The following is a 24,898-nucleotide window of genomic DNA, read 5'->3' on the forward strand; positions in this document are numbered from 1 at the left end:
TTCTTGACCAGTCTGCCATTACAGCATCTAAAGCCTTGTTAAAGTCCATGTAGACCACATCAAATGTATAATTTTTATCAACACTCCTGGTTACCTCCCCAAAAGAATTCCATTAAATCTGTCAAATATGACCTTGCCTGAATAAACTGCAAATATATTCTGCTCCTCAGAATTCTTGCTAATATGTTTTCTACCATCAAGCTTAGATTGTCTGGTATATAATTTCCTGGTCTACCCCTTCCTCTTTTTTTTAAAAATACTGGCACAATGCACAGATTACTTCTATTCCCCCAATGGGCCCTACTCTTTACTTAGTTATTCATTGCCCTATACTTTTTTCTCTTAAAAATGGGTTTTCCTTTATTCTACATGCCAATGCTGTCTCATACACTCTTAGCTTGCCCAATTTCTTTCTCCAAATTAACCCCTACAATCTTTTATACTCCTCTCGGGACTATGCTATATTGAGTGCTCAGTATCAGCCACAGGTTGCTCTTATTTCTTACTCAATGTTTATATTCCTGCATAGCCAGGGTTCTCTGGTCTTGGTGCCACCCTTTGTCTTTACAGGAACATAATTCCTCTGTACTCCTACTATTTCCTTCTTGAGTGCTTCTCTCTGCTCCCTCCCTTCTTGAGTGCTCTGATAGTAAAATGAACTAAGAGTAGTTACTTGAAGTTAAAACTAAGATAATTTAGCCTTTCTCCAGTTTACAAATTCTATTCCCAGCCTACACTAATCCTATTCCACAAATATCCTAAATCTGTGTGACTGATCATTCAGCTCTGGAACTGTCCTCATGTAGTTCCTCACAATGCAATCACTTTGTTACATGGAGATACTAAATAAGCTATGGTTATTTTTGTAACAGCAAGGCAGGGGAGATTTAGCAAAGTTTTCAAAATTGTGAAAGACTTTGTCAGATACGATTAAACTATCACCACTAACAGACCAGTTGAAATCCAGATTTAAGGTGATCACCAAAAGAATCATGGAAATTGGAAGACTTTTTAAAAAATGAAGCGAATTGCTATGATCCGAATTGTCTGGTAGAATAGCAGTGGAAACAATTTCAGTAAAACTTTCCAATGATAATTAACACTTAAAGAATTTGTCTTTAAAGATCAGTGAGGAAAGAGCAAAGGGAGGGGTCTGTCTATTTGGGTGGATCTTTCAAAAACCAACAAAGGCATATAGACGTGAATGGTCTGTGGTTTATGATTCTATGGTTGCAGAATCTTACTTGAAAGTCATAAAAAGCGAATGAAACTGAAAATGCCGAGCCATGAAAGTGTTTTGAATAATATGCCCATCTGCCTTTAATTAGCAAGATAAAGCCTCCAGCCATTAATCAGATACTATTGTGATCTTACCGCTCTGTCGATTTGCATGATTTCCCATATAACCTCTGCTAGGTCTGGCAAAGTATACGGGGGAAGGCAGAAGCACACAGCCTGGAGCAGTTGATTGACCAGTTGTTGACCATGTTGGGTCATCACCTGTTTGATTAGTTCCTTCCGCAGTTCAAAGTCATCCTCGTGCTGTGGAAGCGAGATCCAATTATTACTACATTTTTTGTTCAGTTCATTCAGCCATTGTAATGAGATTGATACATAACTCTGCAGGTATGAAAACTCCATTCTTTGAAATTGAGAAATCGATGAATTCCACAGTACAGATCAGCAAGCAAGACTGTAGAGGAGGCATGATGTCTCAGTCATCAGTGCTGAGGCTGACTTCAAGCTTGGGTTTTAAAAGCCTACAGTGCATATCACTAAGCTTTAGCTTTACAGAGCTTTATACTCCAGCAAGGTTGGATTTTAAGATTTGAGAGACTGCAGATGTTAATGGCAGACCACAACCAAGTCCCACAATTTTGGGAAAGACCACGTTTCAGTGTAGGACAGGACAATGATACTTACTTTAAGATTAGTAGTTCAGTAATGCAGCAATACCTCCAAAAGTGGTTTCTATGCATTCATTATACCTTCAGTACACAAACCAAAGATGATATCTGCACATGTGGGGAAGGCTTAAACAGCATATCATACCTAACAAATATTTTATTATTTTTCATACTGGAATTATATTGTAGTAAAGAAACAAGATAGATTAAGTATTTATTTATAAATAGAGGGCATTTCTAGAACCTAAATTGTAAAGGAATTTTAACAGTAAAAGGTTGAAACACAAATGTTGAAAAATAAAACTTTTCTGAGAAAAGCTAAGTATATGCAGCAGTCAGATGTAAAGAGCCATTTCTCACAAGATCCCGCAATTAATTATCATTGGGCATGTTGGCTAAATATTAGTCAGGACATCCAGCACATGTCAAACAGTGCTGCATTATCTTTAACATTCACCTGAACAGACAGAGATTAGTGCACATACAAAAGGACCTCAGATGGTGTAGTAAGGGATAGCAGCACTTACTCAATAGGACACTGAAGCCACACAATAGGGCATGAACCCACAAACCAATAAACCTGGGGTAGGAGCAGTGCCACTCGGCTGTCTTATCCAGATTCAGGCACCAGTATTCAGTGCTCAGGCAGGCACAAACTTACATCTTTGGCAACACCTGTGTGGATAAGATCCCTCAAGAACTTCATGATACTGCAGTTGGCATCCCGGTGGTCAAGAATGACAGCTGCAATGGCACAGTTCAGGATGTGAATAATGATCTGGCTCTGCAAAAGCGTGGTTGGGCTCCGTTGAATAAATCTACATGGGGAAAGAAAAGGGAACTCCATAAATACTTGCAGAGGTGTTTCATGTTACAAGAAACTCTAGAAGATTCAAAAATGATTTAGAAGACTGGTACCGAAAGATCATACTGGTCAGAAAATACTGAATATGCGCAATTGCTTTTGTCTTGGAACAGCCCGAGAGGTGGTCTGTCAAGACATTTTCACGATTATAAAAGTGTTTAACAGGGAAGGTGCAGAAAATATTTTCCCACTTGAGGCTAAGCAAAATCAAGGAGCATAATATACATGGTAGCTGTTGGGGTCTTGTGTCTCAGTGGTAGGGATCAATGTGCCCTGGAGGGGTCACATAAGATAGCCGAACAAATTGACTAAAATAACTATAACCATAAGATAGCCATTAATATATTCAATTAAAAGTAAAGATAGTTCTTTGCTCAGAGTGGTTAGAATGTGGAACTTGCTGCACATTCAAATGTGCATGGTGTTATTAAGACAAATAGGAGGAAACTGAATATGTGAAGGAGAAAACATAAAAAGAATATGCTTATGGTGTTCAAAGGCCTATCAAAAATTTTATTAGCACACCACATGGTCGGAAGGGGACTTGTGCAAAATATTTTTGCAAACTTTCATAGATAAATGAAACACCACAATATCAACCAATATTTACACTGCCACTATTCAAGTTTGCTATCAAGCATTCAAGAGACTAAATTCCCACAGCCTCGGGAGACAGAATGAAGTATGTAATCTAATGTTAAAACAATTTGAATAAATATCTGAATTGGAATAGATTGAAGTTAACGGACACATTTTAAGGAAACTTCTATTACATGGCTAAAAAAAAAATCAGGTGTATTTTTAAAAAAAAATACTGTGATTTGTTATGATCTGGTATGCACTGCTTGAAAGGATAATAGATGATGATACAATAGTAATCTTCAAAGGAAAATATAAAGTGAACATTTGCAAGGCTATGGGAAAGAAGTGGAGAGTGGGTTTAATTGGATCGCTCTTTCATGAAGTGGCAGGAGCTCAATGGGTTAAAATGGTCTCCTTCTGTGCTGCACAATTCTCCAGGAGGCACAGAAGTGAGATGTTAGAATAATGGACTAGAATAAAGGAATCCCTGCAGTGCAGAAAGAGGCCATTAGACCTATCAAGTATACACTGACCCTCCAAAATCCTGAGTTTCTGTTTTTGAGGCAGGACTAAATACTTTGCTGAGACAGGTGAAATGGTAGAAACACCTTTCCAAAGAAGGGTCAGTGCTTCAGAGATTTGGTGAAAGAGATGTATACAAATATACTGAGTCACCAACAGTGCCAAGCAAGTCCTATTACATCCTTACCAGACAACAAAATCACAAAATCTTCCAAGTACCTGGTTGCTAAACGGAAAAGATCATCCACTGTGTCTGGGTGATCCCGAAGGCCATTTGGCTGTTCGAGCAGTTGAAATGTTGGCATGCACAAAGCCTGCAAAAAATAGTGAAGAGTTAAAGGCACATGCCTGCAGGCCAGAGAAAGATGGCCACCATCACTACCCAGCAGGGAGGGTTGGCCCACCTTGGATAACCTTTCTTACCTGTAATTGAGTGATGCCAAGTCCAAATACAGCATACCTGCCCTTACAGATCAGACGTTGCCAAAAGCTAAGTGAAGGAGACTGTTTGAGGGAAATTTTCAGCAGCTTGTCAGCCAGAGGGTAAACATGGAGACTTGTCTGAATGTAGCACAATTAATCGCCCATTCTATTATGGCAAAACACTTCAGACAATTTTTTTTAAATAGACAGAGAGAGAGAATCTATGTTGGTCTGATCAGTTGGTTTGAGGGGATCTAAGCACCTTCCATACCAAGCAACATCCTCGTAAACCTTCTCTGCACCCTCTCCAAAGCGTCAACATCCTTTTGGTATTTGACAGCCAGTATTCTAAACGCAGCCGAACCAAAGTCTTGTACAATTTTAATATGACCTGCCTGCTCTTATACTCAATATCCCAGCCAATGAAGGCAAGTATACCATGTGCCTTCGTGACCACTCTATCCACCTGTGCAGCCACTTTCAGGGTACAATGGACCTGAACTCCCAGATCTCTCTGCTCATCCACTTTTCCCAAAGCTCTTTTGTTTACAGTATAGTTCGCTCTAGAATTAGACTTCCCAAAATGCATCACCTCACATTTGCCCAGATTGAACTCCATCTGCCACTTCTCCACCCAACTCTCCAGTCTATCTATATTCTCCTGTATTCTTAGACAGGCCCCTATGATTTCTGCTACTCCACCAATCTTAGTGTCATCTGCAAACTTACCGATCAGACCAACAATGCCATCTTTCAGATCATTTATGTAGAATACAAACAACAGTGGCCCCAGCACTGATCCCCGTGGAACACCTTATGTACGCTTCCCTATTCCTCTTGGCTAGTCGCACAATTTCTCCTGTCATCCACGGTTCACGAATCTTGCCTTTCCTATCCCTCATTTTCAAAGGAACATGCCTATCCTGCACTATCTTTGAAAGCCTCCCACGTATCAAATGTGGACTTCCCTTCAAATAGCTGCTCCCAATCCATATTTCCCAGCTTCTGCCAAAATTTTGATTGGCTTTGACCCAGTTTAGTACTCTTCCCTTACACTCTCATCTTTGTCTACGAGTATTCTAAAACTTACAGAATTATGGTCACTGTTCCCAAAAAAAATCCCCCACTGCGGCACGGTGGCACAGTGGTTAGCACTGCTGCCTCACAGCGCCAGAGACCCGGGTTCAATTCCCACCTCAGGCGACTGACTGTGTGGAGTTTGCACGTTCTCCCCGTGTTTGCGTGGGTTTCCTCCGGGTGCTCCGGTTTCCTCCCACAGTCCAAAGAGGTGCAGGTCAGGTGAATTGGCCATGCTAAATTGCCCGTAGTGTTAGGTTAGGGGTAAATGTAGGGGTATGGATGGGTTGTGCTTCGGCGGGTCGGTGTGGACTTGTTGGGCCGAAGGGCCTGTTTCCACACTGTAATGTAATCTAATCTAATGTAATCTAATCTAATCTAAGCAACTTCTACCACCTGGCCTGGCTCATTCCCCAGGTCCAATATGGCCCCTTCCCTCATTGGACTATTGATGTACTGCTCTAGAAAACTTCCCATGGATGCTCCTTACAAATTCTGCCCCATCCAGATCTCTGACACTAAGTGCATTCCAGTTAATGTTGGGAAAATTAAAATCTCCCATCACCACCACCCTGTTGCCTGTACACCTTTCTATAATCTGTTTACCTATTTGTTCTTCTACCTCACGCTCACTGTTGAGGCCTTTAGTACAGCCCCAAGAATGTAACTGCACCCTGCTTATAGCTCAGCTCTATCTATAATGCCTCGTTGCTCAAGCCCTCCATAGTGGCCTCCTTTAGCACAGCCGTGATATCATCCCTGACCAGCAATGCAACTCCTCCCCGCCTTTTACTTCCCTCCCTGCTCTGCCTGAAGCATCTATATCCTGGAACATTTAGTTGCCAATCATGCCCTTCCTTCAACCAAGTCTCTATGATAGTAATAACAAAATGGAAGCTATGAAGGGAGGTTGAGGTTAGGATTGCTTTCACTAGAAAACAGGAGATTGAGGGAGATTGATTGCAGTCTACAAAATCATGAAGGGTATGGACAGGAGGGGGTAGAGATAAGCTTTTTCCCAGGGTGAGGGATTTAATAATGAGAGGTCACGCTTTCAAGGTGAGAGGTGAAAAGTTTAAGGGACACACACACGGAAAATACTTTGCACAGAAGGTGATAGGTGCCTGAAACGCGTGGCCAGCAGAGGTGGTAGAGGCAGGCACGGTAGATTCACTTAAGGCGAGTCTGGACAGATGCACGAGTAGGTGGGGAGCAGAGGGATAGATTTAGACAGTGGATTTGGATTGGCACAGATTTGGAGGGCCGAAGGACCTGTTCCTGGGTTGCAAATCTTCTTTGTTCTTATGTGACTGATCAAACCTCATTGTACGCATATCACCAAGACTGCAGAGCACAGAGCATCTGTCATAGAAACGCAGATGCCATTAAGGGTAAACCAAACAGTTCCAGAGTTCATTGAGAAACAGTGATGTATGTTAGACAAGTTTAGTTCTTCAGGCTCTAGGAGGATTCTTGTTGCACAGCAGTATTTGTCCCTGCTTCAGAGCCTGGAGACTAGATGCATGACATGACACATCGGAATAGGTCAATTAAAAATATCTGCAAACTAGGTTCTCCCCAATGTGGACAAAGGGGTCCAGAAGGGTAAGGCAGAAACTGTAGTTTTGCACTAAAATACTTTTAAATCTTAGTTTTTTACTACTTAACTGAACATATGAATATCAGCCTGTTAAACAGAGAGGGGTCAATCAGGACTAATAGTAATCAGTTGATAGTGTCCAGTTGTAAAAGATTGCTGAAGGAATGAAAGTGTTCAGGAGTTCCACAATTCTGCAGACAAAGCCCAAAAGACTTTGAAGTGCCTCAACTCTGTGGAACCAACTTTCAATAGTATCAATACCAACTTAAACACCTTTCCGTTAAGCATTGTTAATAATATGCATTTGCAAATGTCTTCACCATTATAAAATGTCCCAAGGTGGTTCACTTCAATAATATCGTACAAAAATCAACAGTCAGATAAATAGATACTAGGACTGGTCTCTAATAGCGCGGTGAAGGAAATAGTTTTAAGAAATGTTTTAACAGAAAAAGAGGGGGCTAGAGAGCAAAGACGTTTGGAATGAAATTCCAGAGTTTTGGGCCTAGATAGCAGAAGGTTGGCACAACCACTAATGGTGGTGCAATATATGTCAAAAATACCCAAGGAATGCAGGTAACTGCATAGCTCTCTCACCGATGCACCATTACCCCTGTCCTACCCTCCAATCCCCTCAAGAGTCCACACAAAGCATCCACTTGCAAGGAGACCCCAAACCATGCCTTGTCCAGGATGAATTTCTTCAGCACCGAGAGGGGATATCTTGTGGCACGGGGATACTAAATCCTACCCTACCTGTACCATGTCCAGAAGTCCTTGTCGGCAGCCTTCTTCCATTCCATATTCATCAACCAGGATACTGCCCAGGTAGAGGAAGCAAGAATGTGGATGTACACGATACACATTCACCATCTATGTGGAGAGGAGAAACAGAAGTATGAGTGGGAACAATAACAAACGTTGCATCTCCAATATAGTACACAACCCCAAGTCTTAAATTTGCAACTTCCATCATAGAACACCACTTAGCTTTTGTCTGCTACCAGATCATGCAGCAGGCTTTATTCTGATATCTCACTCAAATTTCTGATAAAATTTAAGGAAAAAAAAACCTCAAATGTAAGCATGTAAAGTTTAAAATCACTTCTGGACATGGGCTAAATATCCTGTTACTACAGCATTTTACCATGAAGGTATCTATTAAAGACAGAAATCACACTCTTGCTTTTCGATTTTTCAATGCTTTGTTCTGATCATCCAGTTGATCTGATTTCAAAGGCAATCTGAGTCACAAGGACAAAATTAAAGAACCTCGAAAGCACTGAAACAGAGCAATTGAAAGCTGACTTTATAGGAGTTTATAAAACAGCTCAGAAAAAAAAAATCCAGAAGTTAATGACACTCAAACCCAGGCATACTCAGAAACAAACAAAATGCTGAAGGAACTCCGCAGATCCAGCAGCACCTATGAGGGAAACAGAGTTAACAATGAGTTTTAAAGAACAAATCATACTGGACTCAAAATGTTAATTTTGCTTCTCTCTCCACAGATGCAGCAAGACCTGCTGAGTTTCTCCGGCAGTTTGCTGGAAAAATACTGTGCTGTTTGCTTTAGACTTCCAGCACCCACAGTATTTTGTTTTCATACCAAGCATATTCAGAATTGATTTCAGAATGCTCTTCACACAAACTCTAATGAATCTTTAGCACAGGGAAAAAGAGGCAAAGGCTCTACAATGATAGTGTGGTGGCTATGGTAGTGAGCTAGTATCCAAAGGTTAAGACCAATAGCCCAGAGAATGTGGGTTTAAGTTGAACATGGCAATCTACACATTATAATTCAGCTTGGAAAGCATAATTCAAACTAAAACGATGTCAAGAAAAGTTATAGCAAAGTATTAATTGTTGTAAAACTCAAACTATGATGTTCTTTAAAGATGGAAGCTTGCCATCTATACTGTTTAAATCATGTTTCAACAATACCACACCAGCGTGATTGGCCCTTAATTGCCCACTTCAGTGGGCAAGCAGTATGCTCAATTAAAGCAATCAGGGATGGTAATAAATATTGATCTTACTTGCACTGTCTATATCCAAAGAATTAATTAGTAAAGATTACAAAACAGATACCGCAATGATGGTGGTAGGAAAGATCTAGTGTGTAGAACTTTTTCCAGGTGAATAAGCTAACACGGACAACATGACCATCCCCACTTGCAGCTGTCCCCGAGTTTCTGAACACAGCATAGTGGCCAATATGATCTACAGCACACTGGCAGCACCGTGGCTCCTGCATCACATGGTCAACCATCTCAGCTGAGTGACTATCAAACTGGAATCCTGTGTAGGTTTAGAAAAATACACTATCTCGCACTTACTTCCAAACTAGTCACAGTCAGATTAAGAATGCTTTGTGCCCTTACACCCAAACCATAATCATAAGCAAATAAAACACAGAAACAACCCTTTAGAACACTTGCATACTGCATCAATATTAAAGCAAATCATATTACAATATGAAATAACATTTTATTTTTGCTAATTCTGTTGTTGAGAGATCAAGTTTAATATGGTTAAAGATAATTTCCATTTCCATATGCCTCAGAAATACCATAAAACATTATGCAAATGATATCTTGAAATATGGTTCCTGAAGCAACTTATCAAATATTATGCATCCAACACAATCCCAAAACCTTCAGCTCATCTACTTTGGTGGCGTTAAGAGGAACAATGGGTTCAGCCTTTGATTTACCTCACAGAGAAAAAATACAAGGTCTGTGGGACAAATTTCCTGCTGCCTGCTAATCACCTTCCTGGGCCAGACACATTGCAATAGCAGCTGCTTCTGTCTGCCACCTTGAAACAAATGCCTGTATGGACATGTCCTGCATGCATCAAAAAAGCTGAACCCGATCTATCCTGATGTCTCACAGTCTGACAGCTGATGTTGCCCACTGGCCAAATTTGGAATACCCCGGTGCAGTGTCGGAATGCCTAAATAACTAAACAAGGTTCAGATATTCGGCAGTTAAAAAGTGCCCAGCATAAACGTTATCTCAAGGGCCAGGAACCCGACTTGCAGGTCTGATCTGCTACAGCCCTCAGCTCCTTGATATTCCATCTACTCCCCACTTTAAATTCTTTCAATGATCCAGCTGCTACAATTCTCTGGGATAACATTCTCTCCAAGCTGGGCCACTCCAAAAACTCAGCAATTAGTGGCAAAATGCCAAGTTCCAGAAGTCATGGGCACCCAGAGATCTCCAAGGCCAGTCCAAAGATTAGAGGGACTGAGGCCAAACACTGCTGTTCTGAAGCCAACAATTCCAAACATACACTAGCTTCTGGGAGAAGACATTCCTCTGCATCTGTTTTAAATGAGTGCCCTCTTATTCTGCAACTATTCCCTAGCTTGAGACTTTCCCACTGGTGGAAACATCTTCACAACATCTAACCATCAAGCCCCCCCAGAATCTTGTACGTTCAATATAAGATCAACTCTCATTCTTTGAACTCTAATGAGCCAATACCTACTCTGTTTAGCCATTCTTGAGAAATCAATGCTTTCATCTCAGCAAACAGCCTAGTGAATCTCTTTCAAGCAGTGTCCAATGCTGGTACATCCTTTCTTCAATACAGATAACAAAATTGTATATAGTATTCCAGATGTGGTTTCACCAAACTGCACTGTTGTAACATTCTTCCCTATTTTTAAACTCCCCAGCCATAAAGGCCAAAATTCCAATACCTTAATTACCTGCATGCTACTTTTTGTGTTTCATACACAACACCTAATCCCTCTATGTTGCAGGCTTTGGGGTTTCTCTCCATTTAAATAATAGTTGGCCTTTTGATTTTTCCTATCACATTTTCCCACCAACTCCACCTGCCAAGTGTTTGCCCATTCACTCAAATCTATCAATCAGTACCCCTTACAGATTCCTCATCACAATATGTCCACCCACTGATTTTTATGCCACCAGCAAATCTGGATGATTTACACACTGTCCCCTACTCAAGCCAGTAATATAGACTGTGCATAATGAACTCCCCAGAACTGATCTTTGAGGCACTCCAGTAGTTACATTTTTACAACCTGAAAAAAAACATTAACCCCAACTCTACTGTGTGTTTACCAATCCTCAATCCATGCTAATACATTACTGCTAACACTATAAGCTCCTACCTTGTAAATTAATCTTTAATGTTGCATCCACTTGGGAATCATCTGGAAATCCAAATACAGTGCACAGACCATTTTCCTTTTATCAAATTTGCTTGTAATAGTCTCAAAGAACTCTAAAAATGTGTCAAACAGGATTTCCCTTTCACAAACCGTGATTGATTGCATTAAGCTTTTCTAAATGTACTGCGATTTCTTCCTTAATAATCTCTAGCATTTTTCCAAAGACAAGATGTTCGGCTAACAGACCTATATAGTTTCCTAATTTGTATCTCCATCATTTCTTGAACAGGGTGTTACCTAATTTTTTTTCAATCTGCTGGAACCCTCCTGGATTTGAATGTTGGTCCAAGCAACTTGTCTGCCTTCAGCCCCATTAGTTGGTCAAACATTTTGTCCCTCATGGTAGAAAGCGTTACAAGACCTTTCCTCCCAATAGCACCATGCTTATCCGATACTTTCAGAATGTTTACAGCCTCCAACATGAAGACCAATGCAAAATATTGGTTTAAATTACCTGCCATCTCCCTATTCCCATTTTCAATTCCAGTCATATCCTCCAAGGGTCCCAGATTCACTTTTCATACACCCATACAAGCTCTTGCTAGTTGTTATTTTATATTTCTGGATAATGAATTACTTTCATAATCAATTATCCCCATCTATATTAGCATAAGTCCACTACTGCTAGTTCTTCAAATAATTCCCAATCCTCTGGCCTACCACTAATTTTCACTACTTTGTTTGTCTTAGTTTTTGAGTGGATACTCTCCTTGACTACCTTAGTTAACCATGAGTGGTTCATCCTTTTCATTAAATCATTTTTTAAGGCCAGAATAAATTATTAAGCATTACAAAATACCTGCTTAAATGCCCACTATTGGTCTTTTACTGATTCCTTATTTTTTTTTTCAATCCCACTTTAGACAACTCTCTCCTCATACCTCTACAATTTCCCTTACCTAATTTGATGACACTATTTTAAGACTAGAGTTGTTCTCTCTCAAACTGAATTGGAAATTTTATTAAAGATAAGATCGCTATCCCAAAGGACCCTTAACTAAAAATTTCAATAATCTTCTCATAATATGTTACTAGTCTAAATTAGCCTGTTCCCATTTGTCCAGTCAATATATAGATTAAAATCATTTGTGACAATAGGAGTGCCCTTATGTGTCTACATATTTCCTGAATTATTTTTGTCCTACAGTGAAGCGGCTTTTTAGGGGGCCTATAGACCACCCTAATTAAGACTTCTTTGCCAGTGTTATTCCTTATTTCCACTCAAACTGATCCCACATCATAATCTAATCCTCAGTCGCACAATTATATTTTCTTTTATTGACAATGCTACCCCACCTCCCTTACCTGTTTGCCTATTTTACCCGAACGTTGAGTACTCTTGAATACGGAGTTCCCAGCACCAGTCACCTTGCAACCACAACTCTGTAATAACTATTAAGTAATAATTATTTATTTCTATCAGTGCCATTAATTCCTCTATCTTGTTATAAATGCTGTGTGCATTCTGAGAAAGTGCCTTAAGCTTGGATACGTTACCATTAATACTTATTTTTAATGCTAATTTTTACTGCACGTATTACATTTTCTGCCTCTTCCTGCAAAACTTGGGAGTATCATTCGCCTCTTCACTGCCCTGCACCTGTGCTCGCTCATTTCTTTTTGAATGTTTAAGTTTCTCTGCCACTGAACCCTTGCCCACATTAATTAATTTAAAACTTCATCAACCACCCTAGTAATTGATATGTTTGCTCGCTAAGCTGTTTTCAGAAGTTTCGTCACCATGCTAGGTTACACCAGTGAGCCTCGGGTGAAGCACTGGTGTTATGGCCCGCTTTCTATTTACGTGCTTAGGTTTCCTTGAGTTGGTGATGCCATTTCCTGTTCTTTTTCCTCAAAGGGTGATAGATGGGATCCAAGTCGATGTGTTTGTTGACAGAATGCTGGTTGGAATGCCATGTTTCTAAGAATCTCGCGCGTGTCTGTTTAGCTTGTCCAAGGATGAATGCTTTGTTCCAGTCAAAGTGGTGTCCCTCCTCATCTATATTAAGGATACTAGTGAGAGAGGGTCATGTCTTTTTGTGGCAAGTTGATACTTATGTACTCTGGTGGCTAGCTTTCTGCTTGTTTGTCCAATGTAGTTCTTGAATCGACGTTTCGGGCATGAGCCCTTCTTCAGGAGGGCTCATGCCCGAAACATCGATTCTCCTGCTCCTTGAATGCTGCCTGACCTGCTGCGCTTTTCCAGCAACACATTTTCAGCTCTGATCTCCAGCATCTGCAGTCCTCACTTTCTCCAATGTAGTTTTTGCAAGGTATTTTGCAAATGACATTCATTTTGCTTGTTGTTTGTGTAGGGTCTCTTAAGTCTGACGTTGTTACCGAGTACGGGGATAAAACATCCAAAAACAAACCTTCCAGAACCTCAACCTGAGATACAAATCCTCTCGAAACTCATTAACCCTAGTTATACAATTGGACAGGAGATTGGTCTCAGCATAGTTCAAATAAAGCCCTCCCTAATAGAATAGGTCTCTTTTTCCTCCCAGTAATAGTACCAATACAATCATGAATTGGAACCCATTTCTCCCAAACACCTCTAATCTTATTTAGTTTATGTCAGTTTTCCAGCGCCGCAGGCTGTAATCCTGAGATTACACCATTGTGCTTCTGCTTCTTAATTTAGCCCAGAGCTGTTCATAATCTCTCAGCAGAACCTCTTTCTTAGTTCTAGTTATATTGTTGGTACCTACGTGGACAACGTCAACCAAATCCTTCCCCTCCCATATGATGTTCTTAACCATGGCACCAGACAAGTAACACTGCCTTTAGGAATCTATCTTTGCTGCAACAAACTGTATCTATTCCCCAAACAATGCAATTCTCTATTACTACATTTTTTTCTCCTCTCATTTGAACAGTGCTCCATAGTACGAGCTCACCCTCCTTGCAGTCTCCGCCCTTGTCTACACTGGGACCAAGAACCTTGTACCTACTGGACAACAGTGGAGGCTCCTCTAAAACTTAATTTTGGATTCCTATGCCTGCCTCACTCCTAGTCACACCTGCCTGCCGTTGACCATGGACAAATTTGGTTGCCTCCTGTAACACTGTCCAGGTAGCTGTCCATTGTCTAATACATTGCAGTTCCACAACTCATTTCTGAGCAGAAGTGCCCTGAGCTGTTGATACTTTCTGCAGATGTGGTCACATTGATCACATTAATATCCACCAACTCCCACATACTACAAGCTGCAGTCTATCGCCTGCCCAGCCATCCCTATTCCACTTAATTGATTAACTTGGAAGTTAAATATTTTAAAAGTGAATTTCAGAATTGTACTGTTCAGCCTTAATAATATCTTGCTTTAAACCACTTGGCCAAAAGAGCAAGAAGAAACACCCACCAATCATCTACCAGTTTTCCTCTGATGTCATACTTAGTTCCAACAGTTGCAATAGGTTGAAGGGACGCTCTGCCAACAATTCACATCTCCTGCTGCCACTGTCCTTCTCATGCAGCTCCATGCACTCATTCTGTGTCACAGTGATGCTGACTTGCTGCACACACTTCCTAGTTTGCTTCACAGTGAAGCTGACCTGCTGCATACTCTTTCCTATCTGAACTTTGTCGAGTATGGGATACAGTAGCTCTTCTGGGTCTGGAACACAATAGAAAATCGGAGCGGAGGCAGCATAAACAATAACTCTGGACATTGCCTTCTGCCACATTGGAGCCAGAGCCCAAATGCTACTTGCCATTGACAGGAGGCTGCCTGGCAGGCTGGCACTGTTCAGCCTTCTACTAACTGCTGGGGCAGATGGCAGTATGCAGAGGCAGCCAGTGGCACAGAATCTACGCAGCTCAACTTTGGCTACACCAGATTTGTGTGCTGACAACCTATACACAAATGGATACAGGTAGGTAATCACCAAGACTGGTGCCCAAAAAGAAAGCAATTTTTAATTCTGTGTTTTTAATTGTGGATCAGATTCCTATTCAGTATTCCTTTTCATTATTGTTTGCTATATCTGGTCTGCTTATTGCACAGTGCAGCTTTCCCTTTGCATGCTTAAAGGGAACATTGGGATAAATTCCCCATCACTGTGCTTTATAAATATATCGTACCAAAGTAGCTGCACTGTTCAACTATATTCAATATCTAATCTGTCGGCAGGTAGTGGCAATACTCAGACACTGCAGCAGCATGAAATATTGTGAAATACCAAATCTGATGGCAAAATATTGCATGGCACTTAATCAGCCATAATTTTAGCGGAGTGCCATATATTGCACAATATCACCCTCTACTGACAGGCCTAAAATATAGCAAGGGCAGCACATCTTCACTGCTCACTTTTCGGAGTATAATTGCATTGGTGTTGTAATTTGTTGTCGAGACTTAGTGCAGAACAAAGGACCACAGTGAAGGTCATCACTATAGCTAACACATTCTGTAGATACAATAACTTTAGCACACAGGAAATGCAGTGTATAGGAGTTCATAATCCATCTGTAGCCACATGGACAAGGTAGTAAGCTGTTGGACCAGAATCTCAATTGTTATAGTGCAGGTGGTGGTTATTTAGGGCAACATACCTGCATGGGTTTAATAAACTAGTACCAATCTCCTGATTTTTCCTCATATCCCTGATAATAGTCATCCAATGCCTCAGTTGAACTGGTCTCCACTACACTTCTAGGCATTGCATTCCATACCCTAACTACTTGCTATGTGAAAAATTCTCCCATTACCCTTGCTTCGTTTATCAATCACTTTAAACCTATGCAGTCATTCTTTTTTTTCTTTTAGCATGGAATCAGCTTCTCCCTATTTACTTTGTCCAGCTCTCTCAATTTTGAAAATCTCTATCAAATCTCCTCTCAGCCGCGTTTTCTCCTAGAAGTGCAGTACCCAAATTTATTCAATCTAATCTTATAACTGAAGCTTCTCATTCCTTGTAAATGGCTTTCATACTATCTCCAATGCATTCACTAATTTCCTGTAACATGGCACCCGCAACCGTACACAATACTTCAGGTGAGCTCTTGCACAAATTCAACATCACCTCCTTGCTCATGTATTCTGCCTCTATTAATAAAACTGAGAACATTGTACGCTTTATAATTGCTCCCTCCTCCTGTTCTTACACCTTTGATGATCAGTACACATATACATCTAAGTCTCTGCTGCACACACTTCAGAATTGTTTCTATTTTATATTGTCTTACAACTGACGTGCATCACCGCTCACTTCTCTGGATTGAATCTTATCTGCCACCTTTCATATACTCCACCAACTTGCCTATGTCTTTTTGGAGTTTTACACTGTCCTCCACAGTTTTCAATTCTTCCAAATTTAGTGTTATCTGCAAACTTTCAAATTGTCCCCTGCGCACAGATCCAGATCATCAGTAAAGGTGAAGTTGCCATTATCCTTCTGGACTCATAGGGCTGCTCTCCCATGAGAGAGACCATGACTGATGGTAGTTTAACCATATGTTAGCTGAGAGGAGAGGTTGAGAAAAAGAGCAGTCTTTCATGGAGACCTTCATGGTGCGGGCATTGAATCCATGCTGATGACATCACTCTGCTTCACACCCAGCTGTCCAGCCAGATTAGCTAACCGTTCTTTTATTGTTTTGGGATTTCCTTTTAGGTCAGCTGCTTGTGTTTTTCTCATAGTTCCTCCTTCTTGGTCTTATTTGTGTTTTACCTCCAGCCTAAACCTTCAGTTTTCCTGCTGGTTTTCAGTTATATTTTCTGCTTTACATCTGTCATAAGCACACTTTTTCTTTCTAATGTTAATTTCTACTTCTTGTGTCATCCAGGGACCGCTGGATTTTTTTTCTTACCTTTTCCATTAGATAGAGTAAACCTCAATTGTATTCAAAACCATCTACTCTTGGAGGCCATTGTTCAATTACGGTTTTCCTGCCAAACGCTTACACCAATCAATCAATCATACTCAGCTCCGTGCTTGCCTTTTAAAGTAAGCTCTCCTCACTTTTTTTTACTGTCAATTGTTGTATGTCATTCTCCAAAGCCACCATAAACTATACTATACAAAGATCACTGTCTCCTAAACATTTCCCCACTGACACTTGATCCACTTGGCCAACCTCAGTTCCAAGGACCAGGTCTAACAATGCATCTTTCCTGTTGGACTGGATGTACCAGAAACTCTTCCAAACACAAGTCCTCCAAAAGAAGCACAGAGTTAATCGCAGAGCGATCTCTCTCATTTCCAGAACAATACCCACTTGCAACAAGAAGCTTCACAAATAATCAAATGGGTCAATACTAAGTCATGGCTTTGAAGCAGCAAATGGTACAACTACATCCTCCAGCTAAGCGGAGCATCGCCGAAACTCAACATGACAACAGAAAGCGAGTTGTCAATTTGCTGGCCTGAACAGAGAATGACAGAGATATAATGCCACAGTGCAAGAAGAAACCGTGCAGGCGGCACGGTGGCCAGTGGTTAGCACTGTTGCCTCACAGCACCTGGGATCCTGGTTCAATTCCAGACTCAGGCGACTGGCTGTGTGGAGTTTGCACATTCTCCCCTTCTGTGTGGGTTTCCTCTGGGTTCTCCGATTTCCTCCCTCAGTCCAAAGATGTGCAGATCAGGTGAATTGGCCATGCTAAATTGCCCATAGTGTTAGGTGCATTAGTCAGAGGAAAATGGGTGTGGGTGAGTTACTCTTCGGAGGGTCGGTGTGGACTTGTTGGGCCGAAGGGCCTGTTTCCACACGGGAGGGAATCTAATCAAAATAAATGGAACTGAAGCACCTCACTCAAACCTAAGGGATGACATTTTGAGAGACAGATCTCTTCCTATGTTATGGCACTGCAATATATTCTATATTTGAAGGCAGGATCAGAATGACACAATCCAATAGGAACAAATCTAAGAAGTTTGCATGGGAGTCTAATTTAAGATGTCTTTACAGAATCGCTCTCGAAACAAAAATTGAGGATCAACCTATGTACCTTTGGCTAGCATTAATTTGGTTCAAATGGTGTCAATTTCCTCTCTGTTCAAAGGCAGGGGCTCAAGTCCCAGCCTCAAATTTGAACAAATAATCTAGGTCAACACTACTTTGCAGGATTGAAAGCACACTGCGACAATCCTCTATCAACCAGGAGGGATACAGGCTTGCAATCAATTTTCCACAAGCCAATTCTAGTCAAGCTATTCTGAGTATTGAACAGAAGAAAGGGAGAAAGAGTTGCCAATATCTTATTGCCTGCTAGAATACAAACTGCTAGAGGACTGGGAATAAGTCACCCATAGCCCTCAGATGGCATGCAGAGAAGAAACTATAGGTACTTCTTCTTTACTGCATGCTTTATCAGTGCAGACTGGCCTTAATGCGATCGATGAATTGTGGATGTTGTTTGCATATTGCAAACTTTCCGCTGAATGTGTATAGTGAGTCTTCCATAGCGCAATCTCTATGGCAATTTCCCATAGCGCAATTTTCTATAGCACAAGGTTGCAGAGGAACAACTGTTGTTATAGCAGAACAACCTGTATGGGAGACACTTCAGTCTCAGTTGAGAAGATTACTAACTGAACCTGCTGCATTAGAGGGAATCTTCCTACCCATCAACAGAATTTAGAATGCAAGAAATTTTAAGAACTGGATAAAGCAATTAAATCCAAGTTCATTCCTTCATTTGAACATAAATATCCCACCCTCTGATCATGATCTTTAACTCACCTTTTAACATATCTCTGCTCTCATCCCAGACAGATCTAAATTGCAGCTTCTACAATGCTCATTTCAAAGTTTCTTCCTTTATAACTTAATTCATTGGTCCACACCATAAAACAGAAGAGGTGGTGGTAATTCCTAGATGGGAATACCATTACAGAGATTTAGATCAGAATACACATTTTACAGGCTAAGTGCAATGAGTAATTAAGGCAGCACATGAAACTTTGGTCTTTATTATTATAAGTTGAAAAATAGGGAAGATGTGTTGCAATAATACATGGTGATGGCAGAATCGTATGTGGTGCACTGTGAACAGTTTTGGTCCTGTTAATTTCTTAAGGGGAGATACACTAGTATTCAAAAGAGATTCAATAGGCTAATTACTGGGATGAAGGGGTTAATTTATTAAGAACAGCTAAACAGATTAGGCTTTTAGTCATTCGAGTTTAGAAAAATGCTGGATGATGTTTGAAATACACATGAACTTGCTGGGACTTGACAGGCTAGACGTTTCCACTTGGGGTAGTAGCTTGAACTGGGTTCATAATTTAAAAAATAAGGAGTAACTCATTTAAAACCGACTTACAAGAGAATTTCTTCTCAGAGGATGACGAATGCCTGGAATTCTCCAGAAAGAGTTATGGATGCGTGACTGTTGGAAGTATTTAAAGAGGCGACAGTAGACTTCTGAAATATCAAGGAGTTAAGGCATGTGGCAGTGTTGTGAGGTACTGAATAACCAGCTCCTGTTCCTATTTCTAACATTCTCAGAAGATTTTAGGTTGCTGGAAATCAAACAAAATTTCACATCCACTCCCACCTGCAGAGCTCAGATGAAAAAGAACAACAACATTTTAAAAGAGCTTTAGCTAAAGCCATACAAGAGACCGGGCAGATTTATTGCATAGTACCATAATGGGACTGAAGGCAACACCCAATGGAGTGACTGGATTAATTCCATGCCAGTTAATGACAGGAAGGGCAATGACATTACCAGGGAATGCTGTGACTGCTGCAAGGAATTAGGACCCTTAAGTGAACAAGTTAAATTAATTTGTGAGAAAGCAGTACAAACAGTTAGCACTGCTGCCTCACAGTGCCAGAGACCCGGGTTCAATTCCCACCTCAGGTGACTGACTGTGTGGAGTTTGCACATTCTCCCCGTGTCTGTGTGGGTTTCCTCCGGGTGCTCCGGTTTCCTCCCACAGTCCAAAGATGTGCAGGTCAGGTGAACTGGCCATGCTAAATTGCCCGTAGTGTTAGGTTAAAAGGGGTAAATGTAGGGGTATGGGTGGGTTGCGCTTCGGCGGGTCGGTGTGGACTTGTTGGGCCGAAGAGCCTGTTTCCACACTAAGTAATCTAATCTAATCTAATCTAAAAATGGCAACAGTAGAGTAGAGATTAGCAATTTCTGCACGATATCGAGGCAAAGGTGAAAGCAGAGGTTCCCAGTGAGAGAGAGGAGGTTTGCAGAGGTGGAATGGACATAGAGTCATTATGATCAGTATGTGCTTATAGTCATAAAAGGAAAAGGGCGCTGGAAACACTGGTCATAGCTAAAGTATTTGACAAATTAATTTTTAATTTTGTCTTCCAGAATTAATCCCCAGCCAACTGGTGACAACTACAACAGTTATTTAAAGTTACAGAATGTTGTTTGTCATGCTGATACTTGTAGGATTTATGTTCTTAACATTGGGAACAGGGAACACTGCCCAACACACACCCATGTTACACTGACTTATGCTAATTGAGGATGAAGTCTTGTCTTACAAAGTGCACCATGAGCTGACACAGCGACAATATTGGTTTGCTTGATTTTGGTCAAACTCTAGCACTGTTTACAGTGGTCAAACAAGTTGCAACACAGACAGCTTGGTTTTACGGTGGGGTGTGGAAATGGCTGCATCTCCAACCCAGGAACTAGGTCGCCTGAAATGCAGTTTAGTCAATGAAACGCAGCAATAAATTCAAAGGGGTTGGCAATAGTAGACCAAAAGTTTTGGACTTTAAAATTATCAACCCAAGGAAACCTTCGGACAGGCAACTCAATACAAACCAAGATCTATTCAGAGCTTGGCTAAGTACTAGATAGCCTGTTGTGTAAGAACTCCACAATGTTCTACAAAAAAATTAGCAGGAGACGCAGAAAATCCTTCATGAAATTAAATTTTAATCTTGCAAAATCAAAACTGTGGGAGCCAGCAAAATGTCTTCCCTAACTCCCCAAAGATCTATGTTCTCCTCCAGTTTATGCAATTTGTTGATCTCGTGCTTATCGGAAAACATTAACATTGCCAATCATGCTGGCTTGCTTTGTCTCTCTAAACTAGTCATCGTCTGCCACACTGGTTCCCTCCATCATACTTAACCTATCAAATTACAACACCATCACCATCAGCTCATCTACCAGTGATTTAACTAGCCTATCACAACGCATGTGCTACCACTACCATTATCTGCTACTGGAGCCCTGTAACATGATCCTGGGCATACATTGCAACACCAAGTTAACTACATAGCTGCCAGAATAACTTCCATAAGCCATGCATGGGCTATTAATAAATTGATCAGGAAAAGTTCTCAAATGATGAAATCAGAAATGATGTCTGTAACACACGTATGAATCATGGATACTTGAACAGAAAGGTAAATATCTGAAATAAATTCTTAAAAGGTGAGACACCCTGCTCTGGCTGCCAGCTCAAAGGTTTTACATGCGCATATAAGACTACTGTGAAATGTGTTATATGTGATATATGTTCATCGGCATTGTTCTGGCAACCTCATTTATACCAGAGTTAACACCCATTAAGGCATTATATTGAGTAAAGAATATTTAGGTCATGGAGGCAGTTATTATGTGAAGTACAGTCAGTTCTTCTGTAACGCTTTCTTGCATTCTTGTGCAAACCCGCGTTACAGAAAAATTGCACTTTAGAAACAGCGCTTAAAGTGTTAGTGCTGTAATTGTATTACGGCCAACACACATTTTAAAAGCTCGCGCCATAGAAACAGCATAACCAATTCGTCAATCGTGTTACAGCGAATTTGCATTAACAAAACGCATGTTATAACAGAATGACCTGTACTATAATATACACCATATGTAATGGAGATAAGGGGACTCAAGGCCCAAGGCTGAGCACTTAACAAGGAGGGCTGTAAAGTTGAACTTTTTCAAATACATTTCTGTCTTTAGATTTTATGTTCTGATTTATTTTTGTGCTTTAAAATGCCACCAAAAAGTGGCAACAATATACAACACTTTTCATTGTATTTTATAACAAAATACACATTACAATAAATAAATCAAATATAGTAAGTACTAGTTTAAATAGATGTAGTGTATACTTATCTAATATACATAACAGAAGAGGAAAGATGTGGATTTAATACTACAATGGAGACTATATGGGTAGTAAAACAGTCCTGTCTCACAGGAGTGGCGGGAACTATATTTCTGTGCGGCAGGAGTTTTGATAGAGTTGATTATGCGCATCCATAATCATTGTGGTTACATCCACAGATGTCAGTGATAAAGATAGAGCTGGTTGAAATATATGAACAGGCAAGTTGTGGAGACCATAATAGACAACCTGATGCAATACTAAAACCTGTTCTCCTAGATTATCCCATTATTGACCAAAAACCTCACCCTAGTCCAGGGGAGGGCATTTGTTCACTCCAATAACATGACTGATCCTTAACTGACTCCACAACCTGGTGCGAGGAATTGTGGAACAAATATATAAATATATCAATGGATTCATATCACCTCCCATGCCCAAGTGATTATACAATTGATACTAATTTTATTTCAGTCTTGCCAGAGTTATTGCACGAGGTGGTCACAAAGATGATGGCAGTGGGGATTCAGAAATCAGACCAACAGGGCATTAGGTCAAGGACCTCTACCAAAGGACCAAATAGTAAAAGCCGTTTGACCCATTGTCTTTAAAGCCAAGGCTGGATATCTGGCCAGAATCAATGGGTGGCAGAACATAAGGGAAAAGGACAAGACCACTGTATTTGGTACCTTGGGCTAGGCCAAGAACCAAGAGAAGAGGGGGGGGCAAGCTTAAAGAGTTAAATTAGTTAGGCCTAAAGTTTTAACCATATAGTCAGTAATAAGCTAAGCTAGAACTGAAATAAACCAAACTGTCAAGTTAGTAGCTTTCAAAAGCCTTAAGTGAGGAACAGAATGCCTATAAAGAAAAGGGACATACTGTTGCTGAAAATGCGAGAATTACAACTGTAATATGCTTGTTGCGATCTCTATAAAGCTTGAAGGTGTTCTGTAATTCAGTAGAGTACGCTCTGACCTCCGTGTTAAAGCTTTTCTCCATGTTTGCGTATGAAATAAATGATCATTACCTTCTTCTGGAGTCTTCTATCAACTTCTCAAATATTTCTACAACAGCTTATTATCTAGCTAAAGCATCTGACTATTATGAGTAGAGCTCTCTCTAAAATTCTTCTTCTTCACCCCTATCAGCTGGCAGAATCCACAGATCAACTTACCTGAGTGACCAAGGGCTGAAGTAATGCAGCTGACCCTTTCCCTACACATCGGACAGCAAAACGCAAACAACGACAACAGCGCTCCACAATTCGATTGTCAGCTTGATGCTTGTTCAAGGTTTCAGATAAGACAGGCCAGATCTAAAAGCAGGAAAAAGGAGAGACGTTAAAAGGAAATAACTGCAGTTACAGAACTCAAAGTAACCAAGAAATAAGAACTTGTCTTTTAATATCTTTCATGGCCTCAAGTCAAGCCAAAGCACTTTGAAAATGTGCGTGCGTGTTAACTGTTTTAATACGGAAATACATCAGTTTGTTTACACACAACAAGCTCCCAGGAGGGGCATGTGAAAAAGATGAGACAAATCTATTTCTTTAGAAATGCAGATTGTGGGATAAATATTAGCCCAAGACAATAGTAGTGACTTCCCAAATCATCAGCAAAATAACGTGCAGGGATTTTTACATCCACCTGAGAGAACATAGAGTTTTGTCTGAATTTCATCTAAAAGGCCAGGATCTCAGACTTCTTCAATATTCCAGTGGAGTGTAAACCCTGATGTTTGTATTTACTACTCTGGGCAGGAACTCAAATCAAGAACCATGGCACAGAAAGGCAAAATATTTGAAACTGCACTGTAGGCTGAACCAGGGAGCCCTATTGAAAACATGATCGCTTTGCACTAACACTGACTTACTTGGTGGGAGGAATTTTGCACTTCTAATACTTCACTCACTTTTAGGGATACAAATTTCAATACTGAAGTACCCAAGCACATTTTTCATTTTAACGGAAGACTGTTCAAATTAACTTCTTGAAGAGGAAGCTCATGGTCTGAAGCAAGAAATGTTCATGCTGAGTAACAGAATATTTATCTATCCAGACATTCAATATAATTGGTCAAATACTCCTGATCCTATATTTTTCTTTTGATTAAATCATCAGATGTGAGCCTTGTTGGAGTTGCACTCATCGAGGCAAGTGGGGGGTGCTCCATCACACTGCTGAAATGTACTTTGTAACAGCACAGCCGAGTTACGTCTGCAAAATTCCCAGCCTCTGACCTGCTGCAGCCACAGTATTTATTTGGCTGAATTTTGTCAAATTGGAGTTGAGACTTGGTGGGCCTCATTCAGAAAAATGACCATGAAAGCCAAAAGAACTGGTTTCCTTTCCCCTTCCACTAACAACATATTCAACTTTCAACAACAACAGAGTGCACCATCTACAAGTTGTACTCCAGAAATTCACCAAGGCTCCTTAGAAAGCATCTTGCAAAACCACAATCACCACCATCCAGAAGGACAAGGGCAGCAAATGCATTGGGGGCATCACTACCTGTAAGTTCAACTCCAAGCCACTGACCATGCTAACTTGGAAATACATTGCTGTTCTTTCGGTGTTACTAGTCAAAATCCTGGAACTTCCTCTCTCACAGCATTGTGAGGCTACCTACAGTAGATTATAGTTGGCCAAGTTACAACAATCACATTAAACTTC

The 24,898-nt window shown here is 40.6% G+C and overlaps 1 protein-coding gene across 1 annotated transcript in view; it reads right to left on the reverse strand.

Moving 5' to 3' along the window:
- tnpo3 (transportin 3) overlaps positions 1–24,898 on the reverse strand; it is a 73,047-nt gene that overhangs the window by 10,135 nt on the left and 38,014 nt on the right. The window contains exons 16-20 of the mRNA XM_043713950.1: positions 23,398–23,538; positions 7,733–7,849; positions 4,096–4,190; positions 2,569–2,725; positions 1,375–1,542 (exon numbers count right to left, since the gene is read on the reverse strand). Of these exons, the coding sequence (XP_043569885.1) occupies positions 1,375–1,542; positions 2,569–2,725; positions 4,096–4,190; positions 7,733–7,849; positions 23,398–23,538 (678 nt within the window). The remainder of the gene's footprint in view (positions 1–1,374; positions 1,543–2,568; positions 2,726–4,095; positions 4,191–7,732; positions 7,850–23,397; positions 23,539–24,898) is intronic.

This window comes from Chiloscyllium plagiosum, chromosome 23 (genome assembly GCF_004010195.1).
Source record: "Chiloscyllium plagiosum isolate BGI_BamShark_2017 chromosome 23, ASM401019v2, whole genome shotgun sequence".
Taxonomy (NCBI): Eukaryota; Metazoa; Chordata; class Chondrichthyes; order Orectolobiformes; family Hemiscylliidae; genus Chiloscyllium; species Chiloscyllium plagiosum.